The 22,273-nt window shown below is 42.1% G+C and overlaps 2 protein-coding genes across 3 annotated transcripts; both read right to left on the minus strand.

The window, feature by feature from the left end:
• Positions 1–555: 555 nt before the first annotated feature.
• LOC311119996 (1-phosphatidylinositol 4,5-bisphosphate phosphodiesterase delta-4-like) lies at positions 556–11,535 on the minus strand (the record flags this gene model as incomplete). The annotated part of the gene is made up of 15 exons (XM_084194631.1): positions 556–647; positions 765–914; positions 1,053–1,185; positions 1,330–1,508; positions 1,659–1,775; positions 2,073–2,229; positions 4,365–4,538; positions 5,918–6,070; positions 6,798–6,942; positions 7,145–7,346; positions 7,589–7,823; positions 8,045–8,174; positions 8,424–8,652; positions 9,521–9,679; positions 11,439–11,535. The coding sequence occupies 15 exons, from the start codon at positions 11,533–11,535 to the stop codon at positions 556–558; spliced, it is 2,352 nt and encodes a 783-aa protein (XP_084050757.1).
• A 6,693-nt stretch (positions 11,536–18,228) lies between these two features.
• Positions 18,229–21,414, minus strand: LOC311119997 (CCR4-NOT transcription complex subunit 9). Of its 2 annotated transcripts, none has more exons than XM_084194633.1 (8): positions 21,257–21,414; positions 20,609–20,788; positions 20,347–20,462; positions 20,137–20,246; positions 19,843–19,952; positions 19,584–19,682; positions 19,397–19,488; positions 18,229–19,155 (listed from the first exon to the last, which is right to left on the minus strand). In XM_084194633.1, the coding sequence occupies exons 1-8, from the start codon at positions 21,272–21,274 to the stop codon at positions 18,987–18,989; spliced, it is 894 nt and encodes a 297-aa protein (XP_084050759.1). In that variant the 5' UTR covers positions 21,275–21,414; the 3' UTR covers positions 18,229–18,986. The 2 variants fall into 2 exon arrangements, with proteins under 2 accessions (XP_084050759.1, XP_084050758.1); XM_084194632.1 differs by having other exon boundaries at positions 18,403–19,155; positions 20,609–20,818; positions 21,257–21,407.
• Positions 21,415–22,273: the final 859 nt, after the last annotated feature.

Consider the following 22,273-nt stretch of genomic DNA (forward strand, 5'->3'; position numbering starts at 1 on the left):
AAAATACTGTGGTGTGGTATAAGAAGACTGACTGAAATTATGTTGAAATGTGTTATTACTCTTGACCAGTGGTGGCACATTTATCCACTACATATCATTGCAACAAAACAAAAAATAATCTCAAGTACAGTTGTGTAGTTGACTAGCATTTGATGAAAGAGTTGGAAAAGCAGAATCATCCCAGAGCCAGTTCTTCAGTAATACATCCAATTGGGAATACACACTATAAATATAGAAATCTAGATCACAAGTGAAAAGCACACAAATCATAATCATACTTTCTAAAAGTACATTAATACCTACAAAAAACATTTGGCTTAGTATATGCACAACATTACATACTATTTTGAGGAAGTAGTTACAGGAAGTATTCATTGCATAGTTTGTGAAACTAGCTCTTGAATGTCAAAACTGTCTAGTAAAACTATGAGTGATGGTTTGTTCTCTTTTAGTCCCGTCTTCCACCTTCAGTGTCTTCCACCTTCCAGTTGTTCCATCTACAAGTCTTGTAAATGCCAGAGAGGTAAGCAGCGACTGGAATCTCTAATGTTCAGCTCATACAAGGTTAGTGATTCTAACATGTACAAATAAGGAGGCGGGAGGAATACTGGTGCCATCCTTAGACAGGAGGTGGATGTGACGGTATCCTGGAAAAGAGAGGTATTAGGTAATTGATCCCATCTTATTACATATTACTGTCATATTAGGAGGTTATTTAATGAGAATGCTTAAATACAGAGGCAGAATACATGGATGAGCCTTACCTTGCTGAATACATGAGAAAGGCAAGGTATACTGTCCGACAAAATCATTCCTTGACGCCTTGTCGTAGTCCTCCACCACAAAGCGTACCAGGGCCAGTTCAGGCGCATGGATGTTGAACCGCAAAGTGTCATACCATACCGGATTGAACCCTGAACAAACACAATCCATTAATATATAAAATAATAGAATAGAATACTGTAATATACTGCTTTTTTGTATCAACATTACTGTAAAAAGTCACATTATAAGCATTTATGTGATTGGGATTTAATGGGTGTGTATAGTACCATTGTTGTCTATGTATCTGGTCTCTTGCTTGGCCTGGTCTAGAGGAACTCCATGAATCTCCACTCTCACAAACGGGTCCACAACAGAGCTCTCCTTGATGTTCACTTTGGGAAGCTGCTGTCCACTGATCACCTTGAAAACACACACAAATATATACACACACACAATGAGAGAGCTTGAGGTCAGATAGGTAAGTTAGCATTCCGCTTGGTTTCTGTAGTTTTTCTGTTGTGGCTCAGGTTGTGTCTTAGGTAGGTCTCAGTTTGTTATTTGTACCTGAATGCAGAGACTGAGTGGTTGGTAGCCGTCCCGGTTCTGTGGAACCTCAGGATCGAACCTCATCTCTGACATCCTCATGAAGTCAGGTTTGAGGACGTAGCCACAGCGGCCATTTTGACTGAACAGTCCATCGTTGAGGTCCATCTCAACCCCTGCCGTCTGGAAATTCAACGCAACTGAGGAAACAAGGAAAACAGAGAAATGAACCAACCGATCCGAACGAACAGAAGAATAAGCTTAACTAACAAGTCATGTTTGGAAATTGAAAATTGATCTTTTGTTTAACCATTGTGTCATGCCTTAGAACAACCTAAAATGCCCCTCACCTATTTGAGTCCCTGTGTTCCACATCTCCTGTGGGTTGAAGTTGGAGGAGTCTGTTCTGAGGCCACTGGGATAAACCCTGGTCAGCTGCCTGGCATTGTGATGCACAAACTCTTCCCCTGGAAGAGACAGGCAGTTAACCATACATGAGATGATCTTGAGGAACCATGCAATTGAACAGTAGACAGACAAAGCACTGTGTCTTTTAGTCATTCTGCCTCTGTTTCGGCACTTGCCTCTGAATGAATAACTGACTAAATCTAACTCATCAGACAACATTTCCTTTTAGTAAATCAACAACTTTTGGCTTCTGTTTTGAGGTCCAAACAGAACAACACAAACTGTCCTGAGTGAGTAAGTGAGTGGTTGACCCTGACTGATGATGTCATGAGTTACTGTAGGGATTCAGGGCCCACCTGCCTCTCTCAAGTGTTTGCGGGCTTTGGACTCTGTGAAGGAGGAGATCTCGTAGAACTTGGAGTGGATGCGGGAGTGCTTGAAGCTGCTGAAGTGGACACTCTTGCAGTAAACCACGCAGTCTGACAGCTCCTTTGACAGACGCTGCTTCGATTTCTGAGGAAAAGAAGGAGAGTTGAATTGAATAAACTTTATTGATCCACAGAGGGAAAATTGGAGTGTTGACCATACTAGGCTACATTCAATTCAACTACATATAAATTAGGCAATGGCTTGGACAAAAATGCACTAGGAGGATTGGATATTTACAGTAAAACCCTCATTTTGACAATAGACAAGGCTGTGCGATAAGAGCATCGTGGCACTCGTAAAGTTCGAGAGGAGGAGTGGAGTGTAGCTAGCCATGGGTGAAAGCAGCAAGTGGACTGAGACAACCCCAATATGGGGTAAGTGATACTTCACTATGAAGCCAACCACAGTAGGTCTGCCAGTGCCAATCAGGCTTCGATGACCGTAAGGTTGAGGTATGCAGGCGGGCACAAGGCCAATCTAATTAGCAATGCAATCAGGTCTCCCAGTCCTAGTGTACACCTGGGCTGCCTCTATATGAAAGCTAATCCGGAGCCGAACACAAACAGAGACTCTGAGCTACAGTCTGTCATCAGTCAGTTACACCAGGGCCAAGGGCATCGCAGAGCTCACTGCCCTGTAGACTACTGGCTTTACCCCTGATTACCATATTGATCAAACCATGTCAACCATAGTATGCCATTCTAATCTATGCTTTTCATTAAACATAGAGAATCAATGTTACAGGATGTCTTAGACCCATGGACTCCATCTCATCTGTTAATGGTCTCTCTCTCTTTCTTGTCTCACACTTTCTAGGCCTCTCTACCTCTAACACACCCTCTCTCTCTCTCTGGGCTCTCTCTCTCTGGGCTCTCTCTCTCTCTCTCTGGGCTCTCTCTCTGGGCTCTCTCTCTCTCTGGGCTCTCTCTCTCTCTGGGCTCTCTCTCTCTCTCTCTCTCTCTCTCTCTCTCTCTCTCTCTCTCTCTCTCTCTCTCTCTCTCTCTCTCTCTCTCTCTCTCTCTCTCTGCCGTTAGGAGTCTCAGTGTGTCTAGTCCCTGGCTATAGCCCCATGTGTCTTTCATGAGCGATGTCAGAGATGAATGCAACCCTTGGACAGTATCAGTCCTATAACAGTGTTATAACTTGGTTAAGTCAACACATCAGCAGATCAAGATTATACACTTTCGCCCTAATGGAATTGAGGGACAATGGAGGAGTGAGTGACACGTCTTATGCTAAGTGGATATGAGAGCGGGAGATGGAGTTGAGAAGGAGTGACAGTGAAACATATACGACTACATCCAGGCAGGCCCAGAGTTTAGTGACAGGACTAGGGTTGCAAAACTACCGGTAATTTACCAAAGTTACCGGAATCCTCAGTAATTTTGGTAATTAACAGAAAATCTATGGCAAGCTATTGTAACTTTGGTAATTTATACTTGAATAATTTTTTAAAATGTAATTAATGAAAAAAGCATCTACTCAACAATGGCATTAATTATTTCCTATATTTTACATGTGATAGTCCACACAGAAGGCCAAAGATAATTACAGACACCTGTGATAATCCCAAAAGGGCCGCTGGATCTCTTTTGATTGATTACATAAAATCCTTGAAAGATACCAAAATTCTGGCAGTTTACTGGTAAACTTTGAAAGTGTCCAGTAATATACCCTATCTTTGCAACCCTAGACAAGAGACACAGATATACGTCTCGCAGGTGGAACTCTAGAGGAAGTGTCACGTCCACTCCCGCTCCCCCTCTCCGGCGCTCGACGTCTACTAACCACCGGTCCTGGCAACCCATCCTTACGCACACCTGCGCCTCATTAGGCACACCTGGACTTCATTACCTCCCGATTACTTCCCCTTTATATAGCACTCTGTTGTTATCACCCACCAGGTAATATTGTTTATGTTTCCATGTTTAGACGCTTTTCTTGTTTTGTATCGTTCAGTGTTCTTCATCATTAAACTCACTAACTGCACTTGCTTCCTGACTCCCTGCGTCTACGTTACAGGAAGTGGAGAGAGGTCGGACAGCTCCGGCCGAGGATCAGTAGCCCACCTTGGCTGTCACTGCAGAGGTTATCCTCGTCAATGTCACAACCATGCACAATCACGCACACAGGCACACGCCCCCCCACCCCCCACCCCCCGCCCACACACATCCACACCCCTACCCACACAGACACACACACAGACACCAGTAGCCTACTTTGGCTGTGCGTCGGAGGCTGTTGCTGTGGAGGTTGTCCTCATCGATGTCAGCCGCCTCGTCCTCGTCGCTCACCTCTCCTGTCAGGGAGTCCTCCAGCTCCACCAGCCCGTTCAGACTCTCCTCCAGACCTCCAATCTTCTTTCCCTTTAGAAGAATCTTCCCCTTCAACTCCTGTCAGTTAGAACCATGGTCGTTTCATCACCAGGGAATGGATATCGTACAAGGGCATGTTTCAGAACCTCTCGACTGCACCTCTCTCTCAACTCATCTCTCTATTGCATATTGATAATGTAACATAATAGATATTTAGAGTCACCTGCATACTTGATGATTGTGGGCACAGTATACTACAATCACTGAGGCAGAAAAAATATACATCATGCACAGACAGACCATAGTCTTTGCATTGAGATGCAGGGCATGTAGAGTCTTTGCATTCATTGTCTTACATGGACCTGCAGGTCAGGCCCAATACAATGTTGAAAGACTAGGCTGAGAGAACAATCAATCATATTCTATTCAATGCTGAGGGATGGACAGGAGGGAACAATATTGTGGCTTTTTAATAATTCACGGTGCCAGTGTTGCATGCTACAGCACAGATCATATGGCCTGGGAGGCACTGACAGAAAGTTAGCAAGGCAGAGAGTGAAGGTGAACCTACAGGTCACTCACTCTACAGCAGGGTTTCCCAAACTCGGTCCTGGGGCCCCCCGCTCTTAGCTTCATCTGGGTTCTATGTTAAAACTGTCAAATATATGCATTATTTATTTTTGCTTTCTGCCACATATTCAGTATTTGCATATCTCAAATGAGTATTCATTATTATTTTGATTACATGTAATGTATTGGAATACATTTCGATTTTGAACAAGGAACTTTTGGGCAGGTCAATCTGTTTTATAGCTTTATATTAATATGAGAAAACAGTGATTATAAAACTTAATCTGACATTCTGTGTGAATTCTGATGAATGTGCTCTTCTAACTGGCATTGGTAACAATTCTCTTTGAGGCATTCTATCAACAAGATAAACTGGTTTAATAATGTACGTACTGTACACTGACTCCACCCTAAAGTGTTTTGTTGAGGGCGACAGGTAGCCTAGAGCAGGGTTTCCCAAACTCAGTCCTGGGCCAAACTCGGTTTTGGCTTTTGCCTTAGCACTACACAGCTGATTCAAATAACCAAAAACCAAACGTGCACCCAGGGAGGGCCACAGGACTGAGTTTGGGAAGCCCTGCTCTACAGCAGGATTTGGCTGCCTGGTGGAGCGCAGCACAGCAATACAAACCTATAGAAAATAGCCCCTCAGACCATGGCAATTTGACATGGGTACACTCAATATGGCCACTGGTCCACACATTGCAGAACGCTGACTTGAATTGGAATAGTAATGTCCGTTCTAGTAATTGTATTTCTGTGGGACAATTCTGTCCTATCACCACCACCACCACCACCATCATCACGCTGCGTTTGCCCTTGCCATGACGTGATTAGAGTCAGATCAGAGCAGATAACCTGCCTACTGCGCCTGGTGCCGGCCTCACCTCAGGAGAAGGAAAGCTGACGGGTATCTTTCCATCCAGGGTGCTTTTCAGCAGCTTGTTGCCAAGGATGGTGTTGAGGTGTTGGGCCATGACTCGCTGCTGCTCAACACCGCAGTGGTTCTCGGTGGACAGGATGACCGGGTACTCTGACACCTGGGAGGGGAGGAAGGGGGGAGTGAATAATTCAACACTGGACTGCAGCATTATCAGTGTGAGGAGAAAGGCTATACCTGCTATACCGGTCTCTATACACCAGCAGCCACTTAGGCAGACAGGACAGGGGTCGCATGGAGCAGCCCAAGCCGCCATTCAGTTGCAGACAGACAGAGAGTGCATCCTAAATGGCACCCTCTATGTAGTCCATCCACTATATTCTGGGCTGACCTGTATCAGTGGCTGCGTCCCAAATGGCACCTTATTCCCTATGCAGTGTACTACTTTTGACCAGGGCCCTGAAACCCTGGCACACAACGTGAACCTGGCGGCACGGAGGACTGTTTTGGCATAAAATAGGATAAGTCTTTGACAGGCAGGTCATGTGCTGGTTTACTGTGTGAGAGCTCGGCTTTCTGAAAGGGCTGTGGCTTTGGGATATCATGATGGAATGATCCCCCTCCTGACTCATACACATATAATGAGGTGCTGAGTGAGGAGTGTGTTGATACTGCAAGTTCATGGATTCCTGTGTGCAAAGTACTGCACTGGTAAATGGACCATGAAAATGCTTCACAATGATTGGATCTGAATAGCTAAAAACGCCCCTGTATTCTGTACTGAAATGTAAACATTATTGTCATGATACTGCAGAGAATACCTGTAAAGCATACCATACAAAGAGGTTTAATCTTGTCATTACAGTTTTGAATGAATAAATAAATACCTTGAAGGCATAGTTTCCCAGTGCGTTCACAACATCTTTGAAGAGGATCTTGGAGGTGAAAGTGTGTCCGTGGTAGACGATAGGCTCTCCATTGGGACCGTCCCAACAGTCTACTTCTACACACCGACAGCCTCGCTTCAAAGCCCTAACGAAGAAGAAACAAGTTTGCATTTTTGGACTTTGTCCCAGAGACAATGATCAATCCCTCAGATTCTGTCTTCTAAAAGTTGTGTCATAAATCATCTCAAGACAGAGATCAAGATCATTTTCCAAAACAAAGGATCAAATTCTCTCAAGAACGGCCTACTAAGCCTTCCCATCAGCCTCTACTGGCATAGTGTACATACCGTATGTATCCCTCGACACTGCTGTGTCCTCGAAGCTGGTCCTCCATCAGGTATGTGTTGTGTGAGGAGGAGATGAAGTAGTGGTTGAGGGGCTGGGTCATGTCCTGGTACAGGCTCTGCTGTTTGGGGTGGAAGATGGAGCCCTCTGCCGACGCCAGGTACATCAGGAAACCATCGATAGACATGGCCTTCAGCATCTTGGCTGTGGAACACAACAAACAAAGACAAACAAGAAAACCTTGCTATCAGTTCAAACTATATATTTATATTTTTCATTACAACCATCATGATATTCATTAAAATATATTGGTTCTTGGTTGAAATAACAAGAACTGCTTGGCCATGATGTTGAGCTGATGATACGGTTATTGACCTGATTTATTAGTAGGCTGTGATTGGTCAGCTATAGCCACAAATCATGCCAGGGTCAGAGGTCAGTACTACCTGTGTCGGAGGGTTCGTAGCGCTCGATGAGCTCCATGGCCAGCTGCTGAACCCCGTCTACCTCCTCTAGTTGTTCATCTCTCAGGAACTCCTCCAGGTCCCGCAGAGACAGCTTCTGTCCATCGCCAGAGTAGTCCTGGAACACCCTGAGAACGTCCTCTCTCTGGGTCAGCATCTTGTAGAACAGGACAAACTCATCATCCTCCAGAGTCCCCGTCTGAGACTTGTCTGCCATCTGTGGATCAAATGGAGAAAGGTCTTCAGGGGCTCTTTCAGTTTGGGCAACTGAAAAAGAGCACCATCTTTTGTCAGTGGACTCCAAAAGAGGTGGCGGTTTAGTAAGGAACAATAGGGAGGGATAGAGAAAACCTGTTTAATACCATGCCTCAACAGACACCAGCAATGAACAAGGACCAAAGATATACGGCCTTATTAAGACGATCTCAGGGCTCTTACCATGAAGAGTCGGTGAGCGTGATGTTCGTTCATGTCCACGTTCATCATCTTCAGCAGGACCCTGATCTCCCGGAAGTTCATTCTGCCGTCGTTGTTCTTATCAGCCTTCTTAAACCATTCACAGATCCACCTGGGAATGTCGCTTAAGGGAAAACGTCATCACGCTACAGCAAACCTATAGGAGCTATAACCCAAACGCTACTCTGCTATAAATGTGTAAAGTGCACTTCTTAACTTCATTAAGCAAACTAGCTAGGACTATGTATCGTATTTGGCCAGGTTCCTGTAAAGCATTTTGTGACAACTGTGGATATAAACAGGGCTTTGTAAATACATTTTGATTGATTGGTTGATTGGTTTAGCTTGTCAGAAAGGATACTGGTCAAGCTTTTCACTCTCGCCCATGTTCTCCAGGTTCTCGATCAGCTTCCTCATGCCTTTGATCCAGGACTGGGCCTCATCCGCCGAGTCTGCCACCAGGTCCAGGTTGCCACGGCGACCACGGAACACCAGGGTGAAGCAGCGGTCCGGGGGAAACTCGTCTGCGATGCTTAGCAGAACCTCTGACTGGTGGCCCTCACGCACCGTCTCCACGTCACTCACAGAGACTGTTGAAAGGTAGAAGAAAAGCTGAATACTATCTACTTAGGTATCTCTTTAGGTATTTAGCTATCTCCTTAGGTTTTCTTTAGGCCCTTTGCTCCACTCATGGCTAAAAGGAATAAGTAAAGTCTTTAGGTACATGGTGAACCCTATAGCCCAATATTATCACTCACTTCAGTGATGATAAAACTAGACCCCTGCTACAACAAAATTACTCAAATGAGTGTACAAAACATTAGGAACACCTGCTTTTTCCATGACATAGACTGACCAGGTGAGTCCAGGTGTCACTGACCAGGTATCACTTGTTAAATCCACTTCAATCAGTGTAGATGAAGGGGAGGAGACAGGTTAAAGAAGGATTTTTAAGCCTTGAGACATGGATTGTATATGTGTGCCATTCAGAGGGTGAATGAGCAAAACAAAATATTTAAGAGCCTTTGAACGGAGTATGGTAGTAGGTGCCAGGCGCACCGGTTTGAGTGTGTCAAGAACTGCAACATTGCTGGGTTTTTCACACTCAACAGTTTCCTTTGTGTTTCAAGAATGGTCCACCACCCAAAGGACACCCAGACAACTTGACAAAACTGTGGGAAGCATTGGAGTCAACATGGGCCAGCATCCCTGTGGAACGATTTCGACACCTTGTAGAGTCCATGCCCCGACGAATTGAGGCTGTTCTGAGGGGAAAAGGGGGTGCAACTCAATATTAGGAAGGTGTTCCTAATGTTTTGTACACTCAGTTTATCGCCTGCTGCAGAACATAGTCTTGATGTGGACAGTGATATAATAAGTATCAAATGTGACAATTTGTGTCTGTCAGTAGGTGATGTTGTCTAAACGTTGTCTAAGCACGTAAATGTCAGTCCTCACATGTGGAGTGGGCGTTCCCAGCCTTCTTGGACTTGTACCAGATGGTCATGCAGTCCTCCTGCAGCTTGAAGTAGCGCTGCTTCTTCCAGGTGCGAGACTTAATCTTCCTCATCACCGTGCCAACGATCATGGACTGGAGGTTGTCATCCCCCTGGATACCTGATCAGACACATTATGGAAAGTCGGTGTCAGGGGCCAAAGTCAAGGACCAGATAACTGTCCTGTCCTGACATACATAATGGCAACCAGTCAACAGTAGCCTGGTCCCAGATCTGTTTGTGCTGTCTTGTCTTATGCGGTCTTGTCAACTCGTACAGATCTGGGATCAGTCTAAGTGAACAGGACATCCATCTCAGTCTCGTACAGACCCATAGATTCATACACACTACCCACTGGGCACACACTGGTTGAATCAACGTTGTTTGAATGTAATTTGTCAACGTATTGTGACGTGGAATCAACGTGGAAAACGTAGAAACATTCAAAATCATTTTCATCCTATATTCAATATATATTGGGTGGTTGAAATTATGTTGAATTTCATATTTGATAGACATTTTATTTGACCTTGTTTCAATGTTGATAGTAAAATGGTATGTTTGAATCAACGTCATGCCATCAACCTAAATAACGAGGTATATTGAAATAAAATGTGAAGGCACAGTCCAACGATTCCTGCATGAACAGTGACTCCTACTGGTATATGAGGGGTAATGCATTTCAGTGATAACGAGTCTACCATCCAGATGCCTACCTCTATGTACCCTGTTTAGCTTTGGAAACAAGTTGTGTTTGTTTCAGCTGAGCTATCATATCAACACATTTTGACATTGATCAGCTTCCATATTCATTTGCGTTGACTACCTAAATAACGTTAAATAATTTAAAGTAACTCCTCTAACTTTTCGAACACGAGCTGTATGTGAAAGTCAATTCGGAGTGAGGTTGAGTTCATGTAGGCTACATTGACATCTGATTTGCCCAACAAAGGACACTTGGCTGCATTTACACAGGCTGCCCAATTCTGATAATTGTTTTCACTAATTGGTATTTTGACCAATTAGATTAGCTCTGAAAAAGAGCTGATGTGATTGGTAAAAATACAAATTAGTGGAAACGTGCTAAACGATGTAAATGTAACTTTAAACTATTTAATGTTATTTAGGTAGTCAACGCAAATGAATATGGAAGCTGATCAATGTCAAAATGTGTTGATATGATAGCTCAGCTGAAACAAACACAGCTTGTTTCCAAAGCTAAACAGGGTACATAGAGGTAGGCATCTGGATGGTAGACTCGTTATCACTGAAATGCATTACCCCTCATATACCAGTAGGAGTCACTGTTCATGCAGGAATCGTTGGACTTTGTCTTCACATATTATTTCAACATACCTCTTTATTTAGGTTGATAGCATGACAATGATTCAAACATACTATTTTACTACAACATTGAAACAAGGTCAAATAAAATATGTCTAATCAAATCTAAAATTCAACATAATTTCAACCACCCAATTGAATATACAATTTAAAATATTTGTTACGTTTCTATGTGGAATTTTCAACGCAATTTCAACATATACACAGTTCTGATGATTATGTTGAAATTAGATTGATGTAACAACCTGTTAGTCAGGTTAAGTCAATGTATTTAAGTTTAAGTTTACTCTAATTTCAATGTTTACAAAGCTGGTTGAAATTAGATGAAAACAGTACTGGTTGAGGACTTTTTTCAAATCAAATGTATTTTCATGTTGATTCCACGTCACAATACATTGACAAATTACGCTCAAACAACGTTGATTCAACCAGTGGGGGCCCAGTGGGTATTGTTTTGATACATTTATTGATTTTGATCAATATGCATATATTTTATATTTTTGGTATCCAACTTTAAGTCTCAAGAATAAACTTACGCAGGCCACTTCCCGTAGAAGCCATTGATGGTTGTTTTAAGCTTTTTCCATCTTCTGCCCAGCAAAAAGGTTGACAATACATTGTATGGTAAGTCATCAGAATGTGTGAAGAGAGGATAGGTGCTAGGATGAGACAGGATGAAAGCAAAGTTGTAATATTTTACAACCAAATGATAGTTCACAGTGCTGTGAAGTCAATACTTAGAATGTCATATTCAAACTACAGCAGACTTGATATAAATAAATAATACATATTTTGTATCACTCCCTGACTTTGCCAGAGCAGTTTTTGGATTAGACTCTCAGCATGTGATGTGTGCCCTGTTGGGTTCAATTACATCTCTTGAATTTACTGAATTTAAATGGAAATTACCCCAATTCTATGGGTCATTCTCACGAAACTGACATTTGACCCACAAATTCTCAAGTGTCATTTTTCACACAATTTTCTCTTGGATTCCTGAGATCATTGAGATTCTCTTGGATTTTGGATCACTGAGATTTTCTTAAAACTGCATTGTTGGTTAAGGGTTTGTAAGTAAAAATGTCACGGTAAGGTCTACACCTGTTGCATTCGGCGCATGTGACAAATAAAATGTGATTTGATTGGGATCTTTACTTTCATCATAATTATTATGTTTGTTTTTTCAGATATTATGCATTTTATAACAATTTCCACAATTACCAATGTAACAATTCTCATTACCGCAACAGTTTTGCATGGACTCACTTTGTGTGGAATAAATAGTGTTCAACACAATTTTTGAATGACAATACAATTACAGTGGCTTGCGAAAGTATTCACCTCCCTTGGCATTTTTCCTATTTTGTTGCCTTACAACCTGGAATTGAAATGGATTTTTGGGGGGTTTGTATCATTTGATTTACACAACATGTCTACCACTTTGAAGATGCAAAATATTTTTTATTGTGAAACAAACAAGAAATAAGACAAAAAAAATGTGGCAAAGTAATTCACCACCCCCAAAGTCAATACTTTGTAGAGCCACCTTTTGCAGCAATTACAGCTGCAAGTATCTTGGGGTATGTCTCTATAAGCTTGGCACATCTAGCTACTGGGATTTTTGCCCATTCTTCAAGGCAAAACTGCTCCAGCTCCTTCAAGTTGGTTGGGTTCCGCTGGTGTACAGCAATCTTTAAGTCATACCACAGATTCACAATTGGATTGAGGTCTGGGCTTTGACTAAGCCATTCCAAGACATTTAAATATTGCCCCTTAAACCACTCAAGTATTGCTTTAGCAGTATTGTTAGGGTCATTGTCCTGCTGGGAGGTGAACCTCTGTCCCAGTTTCCCAGTCCCTGCCGATGAAAAACATCCCCACAGCATGATGCTGCCCCCACCATGCTTCACTGTGGGGATGGTGTTCTCGGGGTGATGAGAGGTGTTGGGTTTGCGCCAGACATAGCGTTTTCCTTGATGGCCAAAAAGCTCAATTTTAGTCTCATCTGACCAGAGTACCATATGTTTGGGGAGTCTCCCACATGCCTTTTGGTGAACACCAAACGTGTTTGCTTATTTTTTTCTTTAAGCAATGGCTTTTTTCTGGCCACTCTTCTGTAAAGCCCAGCTCTGTGGAGTGTACGGCTTAAAGTGGTCCTATGGACAGATACTCCAATCTCCGCTGTGGAGCTTTGCAGCTCCTTCAGGGTTATCTTTGGTCTCTTTGTTGCCTCTGATTAATGCCCTCCTTGCCTGGTCCGTGAGTTTTGGTCGATGGCCCTCTCGCAGGTTTGTTGTGGTGCCATATTCTTTCCATTTTTTAATAATGTATTTAATGGTGCTCCGTGGGATGTTCAAAGTTTCAGATATTTTTTTATAACCCAACCCTTATCTGTACTTCTCCACAACTTTGTCCCTGACCTGTTTAGAGGGCTCCTTGGTCTTCATGGTGCCGCTTGCTTGGTGGTGCCCCTTGCTTAGTGGTGTTGCAGACTCTGGGGCCTTTCAGAACCGGTATATATATACTGAGATCATGTGACAGATCACGTGACACTTAGATTGCACACAGGTGGACTTTATTTAATTAATTATGTGACTTCTGAAGGTAATTGGTTGCACCAGATCTTATTTAGGGGCTTCATAGCAAAGGGGGTGAATACATATGCACGCACCACTTTTCCGTTATTTATTTTTGAGAATTTTATGAAATAAGTTATTTATTTCATTTCACGTCACCAATGTGGACTATTTTGTGTATGTCCATTACATGAAATCCAAATAAAAATCAATTTAAATTACAGGTTGTAATGCAATAAAATTGGAAAAACGCCAAGGGGGATGAATACTTTTTCAAGTCACTGTATCTGTAAGGTCCCTCAGTTGAACAACAACAAAGACGAGGGAGGTTTTCCATTGCCTCACAAAGAAGGGCACCTATTGGTAGAAGGGTAAAAATAAAAACACCAGACATTGAATATCCCTTTGAGCATGGTGAAGTTATTAATTCCACTTTGGATGGTGTATCAATACGCCCAGTCACTACAAAGATACAGGCATCCTTCCTGACTCAGTTGCCGGAGAGGCCAATGGTGACTTTAAAACAGTTCGAGAATTTAATAGCTGTAACAGGAGAAAACTGAGGATGGATAAACAACATTGTAGTTACTCCACAATACTAACCTAATTGACAGAGGGAAAAGAAGGAAGCCTGTACAGAATAAAAAATATTCCAAAACATGTATCCTGTTTGCAACTAGGCACTAAAGTAATACTGCATAAAATGTGGCAAAGTAATTCACTTTTTGTCCTGAATACAAAATATTATGTTTGGGGCAAATCCAATACAACACATTACTGAGTACCACTCTTCATATTTTCAAGCATAGTGGTGGCTGCATCATGTTATGGGGGAGTTTTTCAGGATAAAAAAATTAACAGAATGGAGCTAAGCAAAGGCAAAATCCTAGAGGAAAATATGAATTCACCTTTTAGCAGGACAATAACCTAAAACAAACACAAGGCCAAATCTACACTGGAGTTTCTTACCAAGAAGGCAGTGAATGTTCCTGAGTGGCCAATTTACAGTTTTGACTTAAATCTACTTTAAAATCTATGTCAAGACCTGAATGGTTGTCTAGCAATGATCAACAACCAAAGGTTATTCTAACATGTATTGACTCAGGGGGTTAAATACTTATTCTTCTACTTTGACGTTACAGAGTATTTTGTGTAGATCATTGACAAAAAATTACAATTAAATCCATTTAACCCACTTTGTAACACAACAACATTTTGAAAAGGTCAAGGGGTGTGAATACTTCCTGAAGGCACTGTAAGTACTGTAATTACATGCATGTATTTTCAAAAGTAACCCCACATTTTTTTTGCCAAGGTCTTTACAGGTAATATTCGTGTATTAGGATGTGGATATTTGTGGTTCAAGGTATTATAGATACATTTCTGGATTTAATGGGATCCTATGGGCAAACAGTATAACACAATATGCCTAGAAAATGTCTAAATATGTGCGATATGAACCAAAAACGGTCTTGGGATATGTTTAAGAAGTGGTCCTAGTAAATAAATGAAGTTACCAGCACAGCACACCCATTGACTATACCGAAATTAAGGTTCTCTTTACCGAAACAGACCTAAAAATTACGTGGTAATGGGAAATGTGTGTTTCGGTAATGAGAGCCCCTTAGCTCAATCTGCAAATAATAGGTGACAGTAAACAATTGACCACATCACTAAAGTCCATTCATGCATCCATGTTGGTAAGGTAATGGTTCTCAGACTTTTTCCCAAATTGAGCTTTTTAGCCGTTTTCGGAAATTAGAAGGGGGTGTTTCAGAATAAAACCTCATTCTGAAGGCATGTAAGCGAATAATTTACCTTAACTTTTGCTATCTAAGGACTACTCCTGTAGATGATGTATCATAGGTGAATAAAACTTTATTTAAAAACTGATTGTCGTTTTTACAGTAACTTGAAAAAGTTTTACGTAATGAGACATGTCAACAGACACTGTGTTTTTGAGTAATAAATATGATATATAGTTTAATGTAAACTTCAACTAGTACACAATTGTTATGATTTATGGACAAACTACAGCATCATATTGTGTTTTATTCAAATACGTTTTTTTCTAAAGTAAAATGTTATAAAATGACCTGATAATTGAATTAGGACGCATCTCGGTAATGAGATTTTGGAGTGAAAATGTACAAAATTCAGCAATTTTTTTAGATTTATTTAAAATAAGAAGAAACTAGACATCTTAGTCTTCAGAATGATAGTTTATTTTTGCAGATGCATCATGGTTTTGTAACTCAATTTGCTACAGACATGTTTAAAACTTGTTTCATGAGAATCACCCCAATGCTGCTGAGCACAGCACTTTTTAAGCCCAGGATCAGCAGCCTCTTTGTCCAACCCTCATCCTCCTAACTTCCTCCATTCAGCCTGTACCAGCCGGGTGGAAAGCACCGGCTCTGTTTTGCTGCATCATGTTTTCACTGAGTAGTCAGTCTATGAAACTGTACTCTTCTCCTTGTTTTGTGAGGTGGAATTCTGAGGGCAGCAGACATTCATCTTTTTTCATCTCTGCCATGGTTTGGAATGGCATTCCATTCACACATCATAGCAAACCAATTTAGGTAGATTTTTGAACTATGTATAAAAGTAGTTTATAATCCGCTTATCAACCTTTGCAGTGGAACTCAAACCCATCTAAAATAATGTCTGGTGGGACAAGAGGAAATGATCTCACACTGGGCCACGTTCATGACTTCTGACAACGTCACACCCAAAAACAAATGGAAACACTTCTGATAGCATCCTCAATGAGGAACGTTTGTTAAACAATGTGCAGTATATAGTTGGTTTGCATATTAACACACCTCTCAAGCCTTTGAACTTCCAGAGCAAAAAGCAATAAAAAGTTAATGCAAAGCAATTCCATTTGATTAATCTCATTTGAATGCTTCATTGTAAAACTGTGTTATTGTATTTCATAACACACCCCGCCATCACAACACTCAAGCATCACTTACGCTATGCTGTTCTATTTGCTGTATGTTTAGCAATTGAGTTTCATTATTCATGTCACCTGTTGTTAATACCTTCTTTAAATCTGCCTGTCCTATTCTCATACTGACACCAGTTATACACAAGTATAACATACTGTGTGTGTATATATATATATTATTTTTGTATGTATATATTTAAGCAATAAGGCATGGCCAATATACCACGGCTAAGGACTGTTCTTATGCACGACGCAACGCGGAGTGCGTGGATACAGCCCTTAGCCTGACCACATCATTTCACTGGGTTCAGAAAAACTCAAACAAAACCATGTCTCCCAAATAATTTAATTCATCCTCACCAAGAACCCTGCAACACATTTAAATGATGTTACTAATTGAGGCTTATCTTACAGTCAAGTTATTTTCTACATACTGTAGTCAGTAGGCTAGCAAACATGGCGGAATGAATGTATTGACAGACATAGAATGAAGGGACAGCAGGTGGAGAGAGGGTAGCTACTGACTCACCCGATGGAGGGGCATCTCAGCTGGGTCCAGGTGGGTGCTGTGCCTGTTGTGGTTGTGTAGCTTGAGAGACAGGGAGGGGAGCTGGCCCTGTCTGTCTGGGTCAGCTCTGGCTCTGCATGCCGCTGTAGAGCGCCGAGAGAGGCAGGCAGGGATAGCTGATCCTTACTGAGTCAACACAGTCGCCAACACACTGACACACCCTTTCCCTCCTCCACTCTATCCCTCCCTCCATTCATCCAACCTTCTCGTCTTTGTTTAGTTTTTTTCCATTCAAAGGGTCCACTTTACTGCTAAATGGTCACAGTTTGAAATGTAATGAGCTGTACAAAGATCAAGTAACTGAGCCAACAGCCCAGTTCAAAATGTGTGTTATTACTTTAAGCTTCAGCAACACATTTTTTGGTCTTCCTTTGATAAATAAAAATGCACTATTCATCCATAAAGGAGGTGAAAGATTATGTAGGTGCCCCAAACTGAACAACTGGGGTCATACTTTTCCAGAAACGACTAACCTCATGTTACCAGCATTACTCTACTGTATATACAGTATGCCACACATCATTGAGCTTATTTTGTATACAGTTTAAGGACTTTTAAAACAGAACATAAACATGTTAACACACTGAAGTGGTTTGAGATTTGTTCAAGACAACTAAACCTGATGCAATGAGCCCAAGTGAACACACGCAAAGAAGCTTCAAGCTATCAACAGACAGGGGCCAATTACCTAAAGGGAGACACCGTACTCATCAAACATGCAGTACCCTCACACTTGGCACATCAGGTCACAGTTTTTTTTTTTTTGGCCAGCCTCCCCAATAGGCACTCATATGATTATGACTGAGTAGTCCACACCAACCTATGGATCATTTTACTCCCCTGGCCAAACTCCGAGGCCCTGTACACTTGGCCTGAACCAACCATACCTGCCTTGCTTCTTAGAGACAGTCCCTTCTTAAGTTACTAAGCCCTTGGCCATGAAACATGTGTCTCTCCAGTTCCCCTGCTGCCGTGTTAGAAGATGGGTCAGAGGAGAGTTTAAAGAGCAACGAGGCACTACTCAATAAGAAAGGTTCACATGCTTTGCCATTGACAGAGAACAAGGTTGTGTTGAGGCTGGAGTTACCTCTACAGTTTAGCACTGAGAATATTAACGTATTTTTCTGACCGAGTCTCCCCTCTTGACTGTTTCCTACTACTCAGGTTCCACAGCATCAATAATACACTGCAGCAGCTCAGGTTTCACATAGATAGACAGGGCCAAGGCTCAAATGGGGGGTCCCTTTATCTGTCAACACTGTGAAGCACACCAACACGTTTACCTTGCAGCAACCTCTGTAATGTACACAATACAGAAGCAGCTTGATTTCAGTTCATTTTCATACACTAGCCTATTTGAGATGTGTATATCAATAACACATCCATGTAACTACATAGCAGTTACTTTGTAACATGTTATTACAATTTATTATTGCACATCAGAGCAAGCATGCCACATAAACAGTATCGCATATGTCAAGGTGTAACATTTTATTGTGCCGTCTACTTCAATTTCAGAACACTTAGTGAAGTGAAGACTCCAAAATGTCCTTGAGAAAAATTATATAACTAATAGTTTGAGACCAAGTGAAAATGCATCCATACACTTCTGGAGATAGGGCAGGCAGATTGATCTGAATGAAAGATACTGTAAGAAAACAGCTGAGTAGAGGGCTTTCATTCAATAGTCTTTCTTCACAAAATAAGTGTCCCTTTATGAGTGCGTCTGTCATTCAAACTGGTTGCTTTTTCCTGTTTCTGGAAGCTGGGTACTTGCTGGTGGGTGTCACTTGGTGCAGCTGCATGGTAAGTAAGGTTGCAAAATTCCAGTAACTTTGTCAAAATTCCCAGGTTTTACATAAATCCCATTTGGAAAATTCCCAGATTTTCTGATTATTCCATACTGAATCCAGCAAAGTCTTGGTAAACCTGGGAATCATGGGAAAGTTACCATAATTGTGCAACCCTGCTGGAGAGGTGAGGGGAGCTACTGTGTGGGCAGAGGGATGCCCCTGGGGTCTGTGACTTGGCCTTCCTGTAGGTTCTTCACCAGCTGTGCCAGCCAGCGTTTGGTGGTGGTGTCATCCTTCAGGACCTGGGAAAACGTGGTGTCTTTAAGCTGGTCTGGTAGACACTGACGGAGGGCCTCTCGGGCTCTGGTGTGGGGGCAGAGGTGAGAAAAACAAAGTCATGTTAGTTATGATAGTGAGTAAGCCACTATCAGCAGGATCTTATCAAGATAAGACCATGACCACATCGACTGTTTTCAGAGTTCCCAACATCATTTCCCCAATATTGTTTTTTAGTAATTCCTGGAAAATCGCTTCAAAACACTGAATGATTGAACGCAGGCTAAATGAGACAAGCAACAGCGGGTCGAAGAGTTGATTTCAATACCTGGAGTTGTCTGACAGGCGTAGGTAACAGCGGACAACATGTTTCAAAAGACGAGCGGAGGGCTCTTTGGACAGCTGAAGAACCATTTTGCCCTGAAAAAGAGACAGTTGTGTAAAACAATCATTTTGGAGGCAACCAATGTCTAAAAAAGTATAATATTTTGAATATTGGTTAACCTTGAACTTACAAGTATCATGGCCACATGGGAGAAGCGTTCATATGTTTGGCAAATGTATGCCAGCCCTGTGTCATCAAGGAGTATTTTCTGTAGTATAAAAGTTGCTACCTGTCGGACAAAAAAAGAAGGTTGAAATACATTTATCTTTGAGAGGCAGAGAGAGAGAGGACACAGAGATAGAGAGAGCGATACAGAGAGCGAGCGATACAGAGAGAAAGAGAGCTACAGAGAGAGAGATAGAGATACATGGAGAATAGGAGATATGTACCGTTTTGGAAAGCTCACTGCCAGACTCCATTATGCGAAGGCACAGGGGAATGATTTCTGTCGTCAACAGGAAGTTGATCACTTCCTGCTCATCTGTTTTGACCAAGGCACCTGCCAATCAAATAGGGACAAGTTATAGAGAAACATACATGACATACTGTATTATCAAAGTAATTGGATCATTTCATTACTTAGGCAATGACAACATCAGAGAGTGAGATAGAGAGAGTGAAGAAAAGACAGAGAGAACGCATCATAGCAATAGAACCACAAAAATGATATACATTATATTTACCTATGACTCCTAGGCTGGTGAGTCGGAGGTACTCAAAGGGTCGTGTTTTGCTGACAGTGTGTAAGAAGGGGTACAGGAATAGAGGAATGTGTGCTGCCAGAAACGCTGATCTGTAAAAGACAACACAGTACATAAGTTAAACATTTCTGTTTGTTTTTGTTAAGTGCACTGTACAATTCAATCATGTTGATAGAAAATCAAGGGACCCACCTTGTCTCTGGATGAGAGGCCACACACTGCAGAAGTGCTAATGCATTGCAAACTCTGTTGGACTGGTGAGCGGTGAGGGTTGGGGGGTTTATTGAGGGGTAGATGTTGACAATTTCCTATTTATGAAAGAGAGTAAGACGAGGGTCATCATCATCCCCACCATCATCCCCACCATCATCAAGTTTAGCGGCACACTCACAGAGAGGAAAACCATGCTACATCCTGCTAGAGACTAGCCAGTGAATGATGTCCACAATCTTACCTGCAGGAGAGCAGCTATTGTGCCACAGGAGTGCCATAGCATTGGAGCCAAATCTGGCACGGACTCCCGTTTTTTACTGAGCTCGAGCAGGGCATTCTCGCGGGTCTCAGGGCTGGACAGCTCGTTGATCCACTGGTATATCTTTTCCCTATCCACTTGGGCCAGAGCCGTGGTTACAGCCTGTTTTACAGGAGAGGTGGACATCGTGAACTAAATTGAAATTGTGTTTGAATTATGCCGTTTACTGCCATTGGGGGCAAGTTACAACAGGGTTAACAATGTGTTTCTTGCCACCTTTATGAATGAATGAGTTAGCTAGGTAGCTAGCTAGTGAGCTGGCTACCGAACGGTAGCTAACAAAAGTCAACAATATGTAAATTAACGTTACTTTCATGGATACAGTAACTTTCCCACAAATAATAATTAGCTACCATAGCTAGTAGCTGGCTCATTCAAATGCAAGTATTATCCAAACAGTTTGCCACAAGAGGGGTTCAAAACACCTCTGTAACAAGTTTAGCATTAGCTAGCTAGCAACAGTACTGGCCAAAGTCAGGGCCTTATGCCAGCAAAAAAAAGCCTTATGCTAGCTATTGTTAAACTAGCTAGCTAACGCTTGCAAGCTAGAAACATGTTTAATGTACTTACTGCTCCTGTAGCCAGCATTCTCTGCAGCACTTGGATATTTTAGACAATTTTACAACGTTTCGTAAAATATTAAAATATGTTATGTTGTGAAAACAGAGAACGAGCTCGCGAGAGCGCAACTGCGTTTAACCTTTCAACTCAGACGTGCCTCCTCACGTGATACGCTGGGAAAGTGACGTAACTAATTTTGCCCTTCTTCGTCTTCTTCTTCTTCTTCGATGAGGTTTAACGGCGGTTGGCATCCAATATGTTGCATTTCCGCCACCTACTAGACTGGAGTACAACTCCCTCATATTTTGCTTGAAAAATAAAATAAAGAAATACCCTACCATCTAACACTACACTCACAAATGTAAAAAAAAAAAAATAATTCAATAAACAAAAAACAAATTAACACCACTCTACTCCACTATTTACATCAATTTATTCCTACCTCATGCCCTCAACCTGAAAGGATGAGACATCACCACTTAACACACCCTATAACTCTTCTGATGTTAAGTCTCGCACACCCAAATACCTCTCTGCAGCTGCCACCACAAAGGATGGGACATCACCACTTAACACACCCTGTAACTCTTCTGATGTTAAGTCTCGCACACCCAAATACCTCTCTGCAGCTGCCACCACAAAGGATGGGACATCACCACTTAACACACCCTGTAACTCTTCTGATGTTAAGTCTCGCTAACCCAAATACCTCTCTGCAGCTGCCACCACAACCTCAATTTTCTTCGACTTACGTTCCATCCCTGCAGTACAATTAATAACCAATCTTACTGAAACATATATCACTTGTTGGCCTATCCCTCTGTAATGGTACATACCTACTACTCTCACCACTCCTCCCCCTTGACCCCTCTTCCTCTACTTTCTTCACTGCCTCAGCATACGACAACTTCTTCACTACTCTTACCCTGGAAACCTCAACCTGCCTCTCTCGCCTGCCTGATCCCCAGCCCCATGGGCACCCTACAATTAGCACATACCACTACTTTCCCGAATGCTACACATTCC

The sequence above is a fragment of the Coregonus lavaretus genome, assembly GCF_964263955.1.
Source record: "Coregonus lavaretus genome assembly, contig: HAP1_SCAFFOLD_2101, whole genome shotgun sequence".
Lineage (NCBI taxonomy): Eukaryota > Metazoa > Chordata > Actinopteri > Salmoniformes > Salmonidae > Coregonus > Coregonus lavaretus.

Excerpts from the sequence above, each read along its gene's own strand:
- LOC311119997 (XM_084194632.1), bottom strand. Across the intron at positions 20,247-20,346 it reads GCCTCTCATCCAGAGACAAG|ATCAGCGTTTCTGGCAGCAC; the intron begins GTGGGTCCCTTG and ends TGTCTTTTACAG. Across the intron at positions 19,953-20,136 it reads CACCAGCCTAGGAGTCATAG|GTGCCTTGGTCAAAACAGAT; the intron begins GTAAATATAATG and ends TTTGATTGGCAG.